This window comes from Typopeltis vanoorti, chromosome 17 (genome assembly GCF_054136105.1).
Source record: "Typopeltis vanoorti isolate ZY-2024b chromosome 17, IOZ_Tvanoo_1.0, whole genome shotgun sequence".
NCBI classification, from domain to species: domain Eukaryota; kingdom Metazoa; phylum Arthropoda; class Arachnida; order Uropygi; family Thelyphonidae; genus Typopeltis; species Typopeltis vanoorti.
In genome coordinates, this window is record NC_143565.1 from 35,171,074 (window position 1) to 35,185,066 (window position 13,993).

General features: G+C 33.5%; 1 protein-coding gene across 1 annotated transcript in view; it reads left to right on the forward strand.

The window, feature by feature from the left end:
• Window positions 1–13,993, forward strand: part of LOC150097286 (coiled-coil domain-containing protein 40-like) — a 298,600-nt gene that overhangs the window by 177,067 nt on the left and 107,540 nt on the right. The window contains exon 11 of the mRNA XM_090406906.1: window positions 10,889–11,134. Within this exon, the coding sequence (XP_090263032.1) occupies window positions 10,889–11,134 (246 nt within the window). The remainder of the gene's footprint in view (window positions 1–10,888; window positions 11,135–13,993) is intronic.

Here is a 13,993-nt window from a genome sequence, read left to right on the forward strand (position 1 = left end):
AAATCTCCATTTTTCTGTTTATCCTTTCACTCCCTTAAGTTTGTTCCGGTAAAAAACTTCTTGATTTATGCACACATAGACCCACACTTCGCTGTATAGACTTTTAAACCTGAAATCCTATGGAATAGGTTGGTTAATCTTTATTCCAGGAGTGTCTTATGTCTGTCGATATGTATGGTGATGGGGCTGGTTTGCTTGTTCTGAGGGACGAGAAACCTGAGTTTCTGGATGAAACCCCTCTACCTCCATATAAGACTAGTTAACTTACCTTTAATTGAAAGAGACCAAATAAAGGTTTCTCACATCATAAATGGGAATCAAACCCAGGTCTTTCCGACCAAAGTACTTCATCTATACCAACTGAGCTACAGTAGCTCTGTAAAGAACTTAGGTCACTTAAACAATTGATTATTCTGTCTAACTTCACATTATTGATATAGAGAGACATTTTACTCTTAATATTTGGACTAAATCATTTATGATGATGTTAAACAAAGGATCGTAAAACACTGAACCATGAAGTATATTCCATTCCTAACAATCTGACTCTTTTAAAAGTTCTCTATAATCGCTACTTCCTGTCATCTGACAACTGATTTCCTACCTATATATAACTAGTATATGAGTACCTAGTTGGCATATTTTAATGAATCAATAGGTTCTTATTTCAGTTGCTATCAAAAAAAAAAAAAAAAAAAAAACCTTCAAGAACTGTCAAGTTTGCAAAATGAATGTTTATTAAAAAACCTAATTGAATTCAATTCAAAAACCTGAGCAATGCCAGATAGGCTCTTAGTATTCATAAAAAATTATTATGTATGTATGTATGTATATGTATGTATGCATGTACATTCATATCTTTCAAAACTAAATGGATTATTTATAATTACAATACTAAATATTGTTTCAAATCAACCCCTACTTAATATTGCTTTTTTTTATTTATTTTTTATTTTTTATTTTATTTTATTTTATTATTTTTTTTTTTGAGTGCTTACAATGAGACAATATAAATGTGTTTGGTTGGTTCTGTAATTAAATCATACATTATTTAAATAGGATCTTCGCAGCAATTTCAGAAAGTGTTAGCATATCTGTTACTCCTTAGCCAGTTTGGATATACAGTGAAGCACTAGTAAAATGCACACATGCATAGTAAAAACATATGTTTAATAAATTATAATTCATTTCACAGATATTCTAGTTTAAACATCTTAAACGATCATCAGTGTCAGAAAGTGAATAATGAGAAATTCAAAACATAATGGAAGTACAGTGGTATCTCGCTAATCTGCACCTCTTTAGTCCGAACTCTCCAGTAATCCGAACTGCGGTTTGAAAGAAAAAAAGTTTTATTTATGATGTATTATTATATTGTGTACTATTATTTTTATTTAATAATTATTATTTTAACTATTATTATTTATTTTATTATTATTACAGTAGACTATTTTTTCATACTGTCGATTGTATGGTTATACTGTAGGTCTATTTTGATTTGTTGTGTGTTCACGTTTGCCTGGGAAGCCATCGAACCTGAAGCAATTCGAGCGTCATGGAAAAAACTGTAGCCTTCTAGAATTTGCCAAGATAATTAGGCTGATACACAAAAAGAGGAAATTCAAAATGTGCATAATTCAGTTAAAAATATAAATCCAAATGTTGAAATTTCACAAACAGATGTTATGGAATGGATTATAGGTAGAACCGAAAGTGAATTCAAAATCAAATCAGATGCTGAAATTATAAATATGAAGCTAGAGAATGAATTAGAAGACGATAAAGAACTCGAAGAAAAAAAAAAGTAAAATATGAAGAGGCAGTTGACAGTTTTAATATGCGTGTAGAATGGGCTAAGCAGAATGACATGGCATTCTACTAAATTTTATTGCTAATGCAGCTCTGAGAAGAAGCATTCGAAAAAAGTTTAGCTTCTAAGAAGCAAAAAAAAATCAGTGACTTTTTTTTTTACAAAGAAATAAAAAAAAAAACTTTTTTGTGTTATTTTGTGAAACTTTTTTTATGTGTTGTGTACAAAAAATTGATATTTTTTACGCAAATTAAGTTATGTACTGAACTATGCAGTTTTATTAAATCAGAATCCTCAACATACAAACTAAATTTTTTATTAAAATAAACTTGTGTAGTGTATTAGTTTTTAAGTTTTACATTACAGTATAGTAGCTTTTTTTCTATTAGATACTTCATTTATTTACAGAATTAAATTGATGTACCATTAGAATCTGATTATTTTTGTCTTAAATGCTAGTTATTGTAGTCTCTTGGGCGAAAACTTGCTAATCCGAAAGAGCACGGTTTTTATTAGTTCGGATTAGCGAGATACCACTGTACATGGGGAATAGTGTCTTTTCTGTGCAGTGATTAGTAAAAAAAAGTAAGATCTCTTTTGCCATAGAAAGTCTGTCATTGAGGTAAAGGTTTGGATAGTGAAAAACTTCAGTACTTTCTTTGAAAAGATGTTTGAATTTCTGGTTTCTTCTAAGGTCCTTCCTCACTTTTTTTTGCAATTAACTACAAGTAGATTTGCTTGAATAACTACCAAGATTTAACTATTTCTTTATTTATGCTGAATGTATTTCCTTAAATGCTTCACTGTCTATATCGCTAACAGCATCATTATGGGGTTGGCTTAACATAAGTAAAAACTAACAAAAAAAAATAAACGTTTTCCAACATCTTTAACAAAAATTAGGTATAATCAAAATCTTGAAAAATAGAGCTTTAAACATACTAAAAAATGACAAAATCAAATGAAAACATCCTATAAATAAATAATACTATTTAATCACTTCCTCTAAAATGGATACTTAAAAAAGGTACTAAAGAAACTTTTATTTTCTGATGCAAGAACCTAGAAATTATTATTATTACCCTAAGAACCCATGGAGTCAAAGACTCATCTAGGAGGTCCTTTTGTCATACACACAGCTCATTGCACCATGCCTTAAACATACTCAAACTCTCTACAGACACAACACTCTCAGGCAAGGCATTCCAGTCATTTATAACTCTGCATGCAAAAAAACCTGCTTCTCACTCACTTGTTCACCCCCCCCCTTATACAGCTTCTAGGGATGACCTCTTGTTCTCCGATGATCTCCCTGTTTTTTGTAAAACTTCTTCAACATTGATCCTATAACAACCCCTTACTAACTTGTAGGTCTCTGTCATATCACCTTGTTTTCCTCCTATCCACTAGACTCTGTAGATTGCATCTTCTCAACTTTTCCTCATATTTGTCATTCCAGAGATCAGAAACTATTTTAGTCAGTTGCCTCTGGACCCTTTCCAACATCTCAGAGCCTTATACAATGGAACAAGAATCTCCTTACTTCCACAGGTCAAGTGTCCTCCTCATCATTTCCAGAATTTGTTGTGTTATCCTCACAATTTTGGCAATATGTCCTCTAAATTTTAGATCCTTATCCACCATCACCCCAAGATCTCTTATTTCCTTCAGCTCCAACAATATATATCCCCACCAAGCGTAAATTCTACATCCTATCTTTGTTTTCCAGATTTTAATAGTTTACATTTTGCAACATTGAACTGGCATCTCTACTCCTATGCCCATTCACTCAATCTATTGAAGTCTTCCTGTAAGGCCACAACATCTGCTCTGCTCTTCATAGTTTATCTCAACTTTGCATCATCTGCAGTCGTTTGCAGATGATGCAAATAACTCCATCCAAATCTTTGCCAATATCATTAACATACATGTTAAACAGCAATGGCCCAAAAACAGACCCCTGATGATATCTATCAGATAGCCAATCTCCAATCTAATGTGCAAATCTAATATCCAACCCCATTCGCTCTAGTTTGACTATCAACTTATCACATGTTAATCTATCCTTTAAAAAATCTAAGTATATGCTATGTATTCCCCTCCTTTGTCCAATGAAGTTGCCACTTTATTGTAATAAGTAAGTAGATTACTAAAGCATGATCTTTCTTTAGAAAATCCATACTGTCCATCAAAGATAATAACCAGCCTCTCCTACACTTTAACCACAACATCTGACACACATAATAGGCCTATAATTTGATGATTGTGTTCTATCACCTCCCTTATGAATTGGCACAATCTTGCCTTTCTTCTGCTCCTTTGAAACTCGACCCAGTGCAGGATTCATATTAAATAAGTATGTCAAAGCAGATGCCAACTCCCTGCCACATTCCTTCAAAATAACCATGGTGATATATCATCAAGTCCCACAGCCTTATTTACATCAGGTTTGCTCAATTCTCCATATACCTCTTGCTCACTTACAGTTAGTCTCTCTCTTACTATCATCAACTGCTCTCAGACTCTCCATGATGTCACATTCACAAGAATGAAAAAAGATCTTCATGAACTGCTCATTAAGTATCTCAACTATATTCTCTGCAGCACTTGTTCTTATACCATTTTCTCCAATCAATGTCATCCTTCCATAATCATTCTTTTTTTTTTTTTTGTTGGCTACATATCAAAAGAACTCCCTAGGATTCGTTTTGGCTTCATTAGCTAACTGTTGCTCATACTTCACTTTTGCTAACCTTACCAACCAAATCATCCTCCTTGATTGTTCTTTGTAATCCTCATGGAATTGATTATCACCAGTTCTCTTATTCTGCTTCCTTTTTTCTTTTTTTTCTGTCTTTTTCTCTCTATCGCATGCTTAATTTCTTTATTCATCCATTTCACACCTACTGTATTTTACCTTCTGGCCCTTGGAATACATTTAGACCAGGGGTCTTCAACGCATCTCCCGCTGACCATTTTGAAAAAAATAACTACTTAACATTAAAACGCGATTAAATAAAAAATAATTTCAATGAAGCCCGCCGGCCACTAAGCTATACTGCAGTATTTAGAATTGTAAGATGCTTTCCAGATTCACAAGGAACACTGTGCATTTGATACTTTATATAAAATCCTATAAAAATAAATATTAAATAGACATGCTTCTTCAGCCATCTACCAATGCCAAGCGGTACTTAAGTATTAGTACTAACATCGCAGGTAGATGGCTGAAGTAGTAGTCCATTCGAGTGCACTGTCTAGTGCCTACCAGATACATCTCAAAGGTTCTCGACACTTCATTATTTTTATATAAATACTTATATGAAAATTCTTATGTGGATCTTATCCACAGTCATTCAGTCAGTCGTGAACAGTGTGATATTCGTGTATAAGCGCATGCAGGTTCGTCATGTCAGCCATAGCCTATTGTGGTTTTATATTGCCAGACTTTTTTCATTAGTGTGACACATATTCAGTGGATAATAACCGTTACACAGCCATTTTGGATAATGTTTTGGGTTCACCTTCCATCACTATGGTGTCTACAAGTAAAAAGCATAAATCAAGTGACTCTTGTTGGGTTTTTAATGAAAAGTGGACAATTTTTACTTTTTTGTGCCGATCGACAATAAGCCAGTGTGTTTAATTTATCATGATTCAGTGTCAGTATCAAAATAATACAATATAAAATGACACTATGAGACAAAGCATGCATCCAATTTCGATCACCTTCAAGGGCGGCTTTGTGTGGACAAATTGAACTCTCTCCAGATTGATTTAAAATGCCAGCAGGGTACGTTTAAAAGGCAGAGGGGAAAAGAGAAAAGTGTGCATCAAAGTAAGTTATGTAATAGCTGAAAAAATTGCTAAAAAATCAAAAGCCTTCTTGGACAGAGAGTTTGTGAAAGAGTGTCTCATCGCTACTGGGAATATTCTGTGCCCAAATAATAAGGAAGTGTTTAAAAAACCGAGTTTATCTGGGGTAACTGTAACATGACATGTTAAAGAACTTGCCAATGACATTGAAGGAACTTTAAAAAAATGGTAATCCGAATTTATGTCATATTCATTTGCTTTAGATGAGAGCACAGATGTGAAGGATACAACACAATTGGCTATCTTTGTCTGTGGCATTGATCAACAATTCAATGTGACAGAAGAATTGCTAGCACTCCTACCTATGAAGGGAATGATGAAAGGCACTGATATTCTTGAAGCCAGCAAGAAAACACTCCAGCGTTTTGACCTCAGCTTAACCAACCTCGAGGTTGTGGTAACTGATGGTGCCCCTGCTATGGTGGGAAAGAATGAAGGGTTTGTTGCACTGCTACGGAAAGAACTGGAACTAGAAGGAAAAGATTTCGTCTATTACCACTGTTTAATCCACCAGGAGAATTTGTGCATGAAAACTATTGGATTTGAGAATGTCATGAAAGTTATTGTGACTGTCATCAACATTATTAGGGCAAGAGGATTGAATCATCGTCAATTCCAAGAGTTTTTGACCCAAGAGTGTGAAGCAGATCACGGCTATGTGGTTTATTATAGTGATGTGTGTTGGTTGAGCAGAGGGAAGGTTCTTAAAAGAGTCTTTGACTTAAGGAGCAAAATACAGCAGTTCATGCAAACCAAGGGGAATCCGATTGTGGAATTTTAACAACCCAAAGTGGATGATAGACTTTGCCTTTGTGACCGACATCTCGTTGCATATGAATAACCTAAATATGCGGCTACAATCCAAAGACCAACTGGTGCAACTGGTCTACCATCCAAAGATCAAAGCTTTTGTGGCCAAGCTCAAACTTTAGGAGGCACAACTCGCAAAAAAAAGACTTAACTCATTTTCAGCTTCTTGCTGAGTCCAACTGTTCATCTCTTATGAACATGCTACAAAATTAGCTATGTTGCGAAGTGAGTTCGAAGAGAGATTTAGTGATTTTCATAACCAACAGTCTTGATTTATTTTCAATGCCATTCAGTGTCAGTGCTGCCGAAATGCCAGGCTCAGTATAAATGAAGCTGCTTTAACTCCAAAACAAATCTTCTTTGAGAGAAAAATTATTCAATGTGCCCTTGCTTACATTTTACAAAGACTACATTTCTGAGGACGCATTCCCTAATCTTTGCCGGCATGCTTTGAAGATGTGCGCTTTGTTAGCAAACACATACTTATGTGAGCGGTTCTTCTCCAGTATGAAGCATGTGAAGTCCAAGACAACTCAGATTGCAGACCAGCATCTCGAGAATACTCTGCGCATAGTGACTTTCAATATTGATGCCAACATTGACAAGCTGGTCAAGGAAAAACATTGCCAAGTTGCCCATTGACATTGTAAAAAATGAATGTTTTCTTCATTAAATTATCTTTTTTCAAGTATTGATTGTATTTACTTATCATGAACTTGACTCCTACCTTAAATGCTCTTAAAGCTGAGTTTGTTTATTTTTATAGGATTTTATGTAAAGTATTGAATGCACAGCATTCCTTGTGAATCTGGAAAGCATCTTGCAATTCTAAATATTGCAGTATAGCTTAGTGGCCCATGGGCTTCATTGAAATTTTTAATGCAGCCCGCACTGTCTGAAAGATTGAAGACCCCTGATTTAGACATTGCTTCCACTAGACAGTTCTTGAATATTCCTCAAGTTGCATTGATCTCCTTTCCAGATAACTCCTCATGTCATGTTGCACCTGCAAACTATTTCTTGAGCTCCACATAATCACCAGCCTTGTCCTTCCACATATACCCTTTCCTATTAATTATATCCTTTCCTAAATTAATTACAAAGGTATGCTCTCCATTCCATACATTGCAATACATTAATAAAAATAGCCAAAACAAAGCAGTCAACATCAGAACAGTTTTCAAACCAATCAACACTTTACAAAGCTTTTTATGCTTCCCTAAAGACAAAGTTCCTTTTTATAAACATCTGGGTGTATATACAAGATTCTGTATTCTTGTGGAAAGATGAAATAGGTCAAACTAAGAGAATTTTTGAAATCTGCAACAAAGAACATAAGTGATGTTGAAAACAAAAGGGAAGAAAAAATTGGCAAGCATCTTCCATGCCTTACTTAGAAGAGAATTACTTTGATAGGTTGTTCAAAGAATCCTCTGAGATCATTCACTGAAAAGGCACACTAAATAGAAATCAACGAATGATCCTTCATGACATCTGGAAGTCATTAGTTAATATTGTAACATTAAAGACCTCTCCTTTGCAAGCAATCATAGAGTTTACACAGCAATGTAGAGTGTAATGCATAGTGATACTCATGATTAAAATTATAATTTCAGTGTTTTCAACTTGTAGATATTAACTGCTGTTGGAAAACATTTATTTTTTTTTTGTCATTTTTTTACTTATGTTAAGCAACCTCCTGATGATGCTGTTAGTGATACAGACAGTGAGACATTTCAGGAAATACATCTAGCATAAAAAATATGAGTTAAAACCTGGTAGTATTCACATCCTTCCTCATTGTCCAAACTTTATCCTGAATAATGGCCTTTTCTGTACCCAAAATTTGGGAAAGTTTTATTAATAATTGTTTTTTAATTTTTTTCTTAATTCTCACATACGTACATTCATATCAGATCCTATCAGTATAATATTAACCTGTCATTCTCGCGATTGCAAGTGAAAAGATACAATTCCCCATGTGCTTGCATTGTTGATTTTGAATTTCCCATTTTTAATGTTCTAACACTGATTTATGGGTTAAGATAATTTATCCTGAATAATGGCCTTTTTTGTGTAATTAATTATAATTTATTAAACATATTTTTTACAGTGCATATTGTCTTTTAAAAGCCTGTGGATGCTACACCGTTATCTCTTCATAGAATTACATATACAGTATTGTATTTTTAATTAGATTGTAATTATGGATTTTTGTGCAAGAATTGAAGGATATAATGCTAATGAAGTCAATTCCAATTGCACTAATTATTCAAGACATTCGAAGGTCATATCACACTTGATCACTTTATTTGGAATTATAGCCAAAGCACTATAAGGCCATCTATTAAGTATTTTAATTGCATCTATTCTTTAGGCTATCTTGCTTGCTTGTCCATTTCCATATGAGACTGGTTAACCTACCTTCATCTGAAAAGACTTTATAAGGTTTTTTTTGTGTTCAAATCCTAGATGGGTTTGAACTCAGGTCTTTCAATACAAAGTTAATTGCAGCAAAAGTTCAGTAATCATTTACCTGTTGAAGAGGAAACAAATATTTAAGTTTGCTGATTCAAAGTGTTATGTTAATTATTCATCATGAACACTGGTGTTATTATATTCACTATGATCAGACCAATTGCTACAAAAAAGGAAAAAGAAGCCTATTCTGAAGATAAGTATGAAATAATTTTGTGTTTCTTTCTTTAATTTTTAGCTGATAAAAATAGCAAGCTGAAAAAATTTTCACTTATAAAGTTTATAGTTGTCGTTTCAGAAATTTATTCTAAATAAACTAACCTCATCATCATCATCATCATCAAATTCCTGTTATGTACCCTCAAGGGGTGTACAGGATATGATAGTACTACATGAAAAAATTACATCATTATTAATTTCCTATCTACAATTTTCCTCCAAATCAGTCTGTTACTTGTCAAGACTCCAACATTATCAGATCTTATATTTCTGTCGTCTAAAGCACTTTGTACAGTATCAATCCACCTATATCTTGGTCTTCCTCTAGGTCGTTTTGCTGCCAACCTGGCAGAAAACACTTGTTTTGCTAATCTTTCCTCGCCCATTCTGTTTAAGTGACCATACCACCTGAGATTAGCTCTGCTAACACATTCCTGGATGCTGACAATTTTAAGTTCTTTCCTAATATCCTCGTTTTTAATATGATATTGCCATTGATGCCATCTGTTCACGCCGATAATCTTTCTCAGGACTCTCATATCTGTGGTCTCTAGTCTTTGGTCAAGTGTTTTACTTCTGACCCAGCTCTCAGATCCATAAGTTAAAACTGGTTTGAACACTGTCTTGTACACAGCTAATTTAGTGTTCCGACTAATTTCTTTCTTATTCCATATGAATTTATTCAATTGACTTCCCACCATACCAGCTTTGCTTATTCTGTTGTCTATTTCTATATTTAATTTACCATCTTCAGTAAAGATCGTGCCTAAATAGCAGAAATGTTTTTCTGCTATTTAGGAAGGGGTGCTTAAGGGTCAAAGCTGTATAACTGAGAGGAGACCTCCACATAGCCTTTAAAGGAATGCGGAGAACCGACCAGGGCTTCTGACCTAATGTCCAATCCTCACCTTCTCGTGGTGCACCCTGTTGGGTATCTACTTTGATACTGAACGGACGAGGATGGGCTGGCAATTTGGGATTTAGCCGACCAAATTGTATTCTTATTGGTTAAACCAAAATAAGAAATGATGGTACAACATGATAAACTAACCTTTATCATAAAATTTCAAAATTCTTTGAAAAAAATAAAAAAATAAATAAAATGCAGGAATCATGCTAAAATATGCTTTTGCAGATAATTTTAATAGAAAAATGTTTAAATATATTGTTAGAAATTTGAGAACTAATAAGAAGCAAAATTAATTCTTCAAGAACCATGAGACTGGAAAACTGTATATATGCAAAAAAAAATTAAATAAATAAATAATAATAATAATAGTTTAGTTGACTCTAAATTATGTTAAAATTTTTACTTGTGGATTATAAATCATCTGCCTGATTTAATATTGAATCATGTTCATACATGTAAGTTGCAAATCAGTGTTCAGAAATACAAGATAGAAGTGTAATTTGCATGTTGTTGTTGCATGAGGTTCCATTAATGCGATATCAGTTTGAGTGTTTTGAACAGTTCTTTCTTCATGCTTATCTTGTCAACATTAGTAAAGCTTAAATGAATAGCTTTTATTTTCATGATTTAAATTTCCTTTTTAATTATTAAAATGCAATTAGTAGTATTTCCTCTTTGTTACTAATGGGTTGTATAATGTCATATGGTAACTCAATGCAGGATTTTAATTTTTTATATATTTTTGAATCTGCAAAAAAATGACACTGTCTTATTTCTGTTTTCAGGAAATTCTTGTAGGAAATAAAGAAAATGAAATATCCAAGCAAACACTTGATATAATAAATAGTGAGACACAACTTCAACATCTTGAGCAGACCTTAAGAAACCTAAATAAAGAAATTGATGAGAAGCGTCAGACAATTCAGAAAAGTGAAAATGAAATATCTAAGTGCCACAGCCTTATTGAAAAGCGTCAACTTGTTATTTCAGAATTAAACAAAAAATTAGAACAGCTAGTTAGCATTGCTGGGGTAAGTTGAAATTTGTTTTTACTGTATGCTATTTATTAATCAGTAGTGAGAAATTTTTGCACACAGAAATAATTTTATGCTAAGTTGAATAAATTTCACATCATATAAGTATTGAATGTCAATGTTGAAACATAGAATATAACATTTGTTTGAATTTTGAAAATTATTTTCATGTAATTTCAATTTTTAATAGCAATATAAAACAGCAAAAGTTGTGGACATTAAGTAGCCCGCATATAGTGATGTAGATATTTACTAATTATTTAATTTGTGATGTCGAACTGTGCAATTTGTAATTGTCTTTGTTTTCTAGCTACTCTTATCTTTAATGAATCCCCCCTTACATTGATATCAGTGTCTGCTTGAGTTTATGTTAAATTCCTTTGGAAACGATAATCTCTATCTTTGAATGTTCCAATCTTAAAACTGATGTCTGATACTATTATTTGACTTTAGTCCACTTGTAATCCGCTTAACTAGCCCCCCCCTCAATATCGTAAGGTATACCCTTATACCTGCTGTGGTCGAAACATATGGAAAAACCTCTAATTAAGGGAAAATCCTCAATTTAGATTGCTAATGCATGTGTTTAGTAGTCCTTGAAAAATTTATTTTAGTTAACAACCGCAATCAAGGACTATGTAAATTGTATATTCTTTACAAACATGAGGATTTATCTGCTAAGCACATATAAGAGCCCTTTGTTCATTAATCTCAAGCAATTCTGAATTGTACCATCGTGGTGGTTACTTTACCTTGGTCACACAGGTCCAATTAATTTTTTTTTTGGAGACAGTGCATTGGTTAACAAAATCAGGCAAGCTACAAGTTAAAATAAACATGTCTTGTCTTACAAGACAAGACATGTTTATTTTAACAATTACAAATATTTTACAAACAGCAATGAGCATATCACATGCTTGAATCACAATTTATGAAGCAAAGCTAATCACTTAATACTTTAAAGAAAGAAATCTCACACTCAACTTATTTATCATGTGAAAGGTTTTTAGCCCACAAAGCCTTGCATTCAATTTTATACACATTAAGACTAATTATATGTAACACTTTCTAGGCGTTAGTTAATACAAGCAATATACAAACTTATACCATTCGTTTATGCACATACAGACTAATGCTCGGCTCTCTAACTTCTTTGCTACATACTACAATTGATTAAAGAAGACTAGCATCGATTGTCTACACAAACAATCTTGGACATTAACATACAGCAATCTACTTACTAGCTCTCAGTATCTTGTAAAGTCCTAGGGCTTTCGAGGGGTATAAGTGAGTTCTGCTGGCGCTTTCCGCATTCTTGCAAAACAGCTGCGATCGGGCACTATTCGACGGTTGTCACCTTGCAAGTTCTCTCCTTTGGAAAAGTAATATAATTCTTCGGCGATGTTAGGAACTGCTCCGGTTGCAGCATATCAGCATGCACGTGGATCGGTACTTTCTTTGAAGAACATCTCTGAAGGTTCCTTTGAATATGGCCTCTCCTCCTGACTTCCCCCTTTGTACTGGGGTAACCTACCAGCAAACTTCCCAAGATATCCCAGACGACTCTTCGAGGGACTCCTGACTCTTCTCCTCCCAAGACTCCAGAAAAATTAGAAAAGAAGCCTCTTCGCCCATCAATCACAGCCTTTTATAACATTCGATGTCCTTTGTCTTACCATCCAAACTTCCCGGATTTTCCGGAAGTGCCCTGACGTCACCTATGCTTACTTTAGGTCTTGGCGGCAAAACTCCTATATTTCAGTGACCTTGTTCACCTCCAGATCACTAGCATAATCTTGTCTAATCCTTTTAGTTACATATACTTGTAGTTCTACGTTCAGTTATTTTCACAATACAGTACAAAGTTTAATACATTAAAGCAGGTTATATACACAACTAATTACAACCTATGTAAAATCGATATAGGTGAAAATTTTTTCTTTATTTCGCCATAAGAGATTTTACAGTGAAACCATAAAGCTAAATATTAAATATGTTAAATATGTTACATATTAAATGCTAAATATGTTGCTGATTAAAATTTATTTTAGAAAGAATATTGATCAAAAAACCTACTTGACTATTCTTGATAGAGGAGACTTAAAAAAATTCAGTAGTTACTTAAGGGATTTTTATATTATTTTTCATTTAGTATCAAACTTTTAATAATTGGGCCAAAAATAGTGCTGAAAGTGAAGACCAATGTGAACAAAATGGAGTACACAGAAATATAAATAGCAAAAATATAATACAATAAAATGAAAAGACACTAAAAAAAAAGTTAAGAACTAATAAAACCTATAGTATCTACAGCAAGTCAATAGTATGTGGGAAATGGACTACATTTAACATGGAAGGACTTAGCCATCTGGAGAAATTGTTGCTTTCTGGACAAGCGAACATTAGGGTAGGGAAACTAGAGTTCCCACTTTTAACTATAGCAATGGATGGTAACAGGAGTGACCTTTTGTAGGGATAATCATTTGTGAGAAGAAGGAAGAGAGAGAGAGAGTGTATGGTATATATCAGAGTCAAATGGAGGATAGAATAATAATAGGTATAGAAGAAATACTGATAATGCATTAATGTTTCTTTATACAAATGGCAGGAGTATCAAGAATAAAGCAAATTAATTGATAGCCTCAACCTGTTCAAAGATTATTGACAACAGTGTAGCCTTTTACTTCTGGAGTATCAAGAATAAAGCAAATTAATTGGTGCCTTTAATAGCCTCAGCTTGTTCAAAGATTATTGACAACAGTATAGCCTTCTTCTTCTGGAGTATCAAGAATAAAGCAAATTAATTGGTGCCATTGATAGTCTCTGCCTGTTCAAAGATTATTGACAACAGTATAG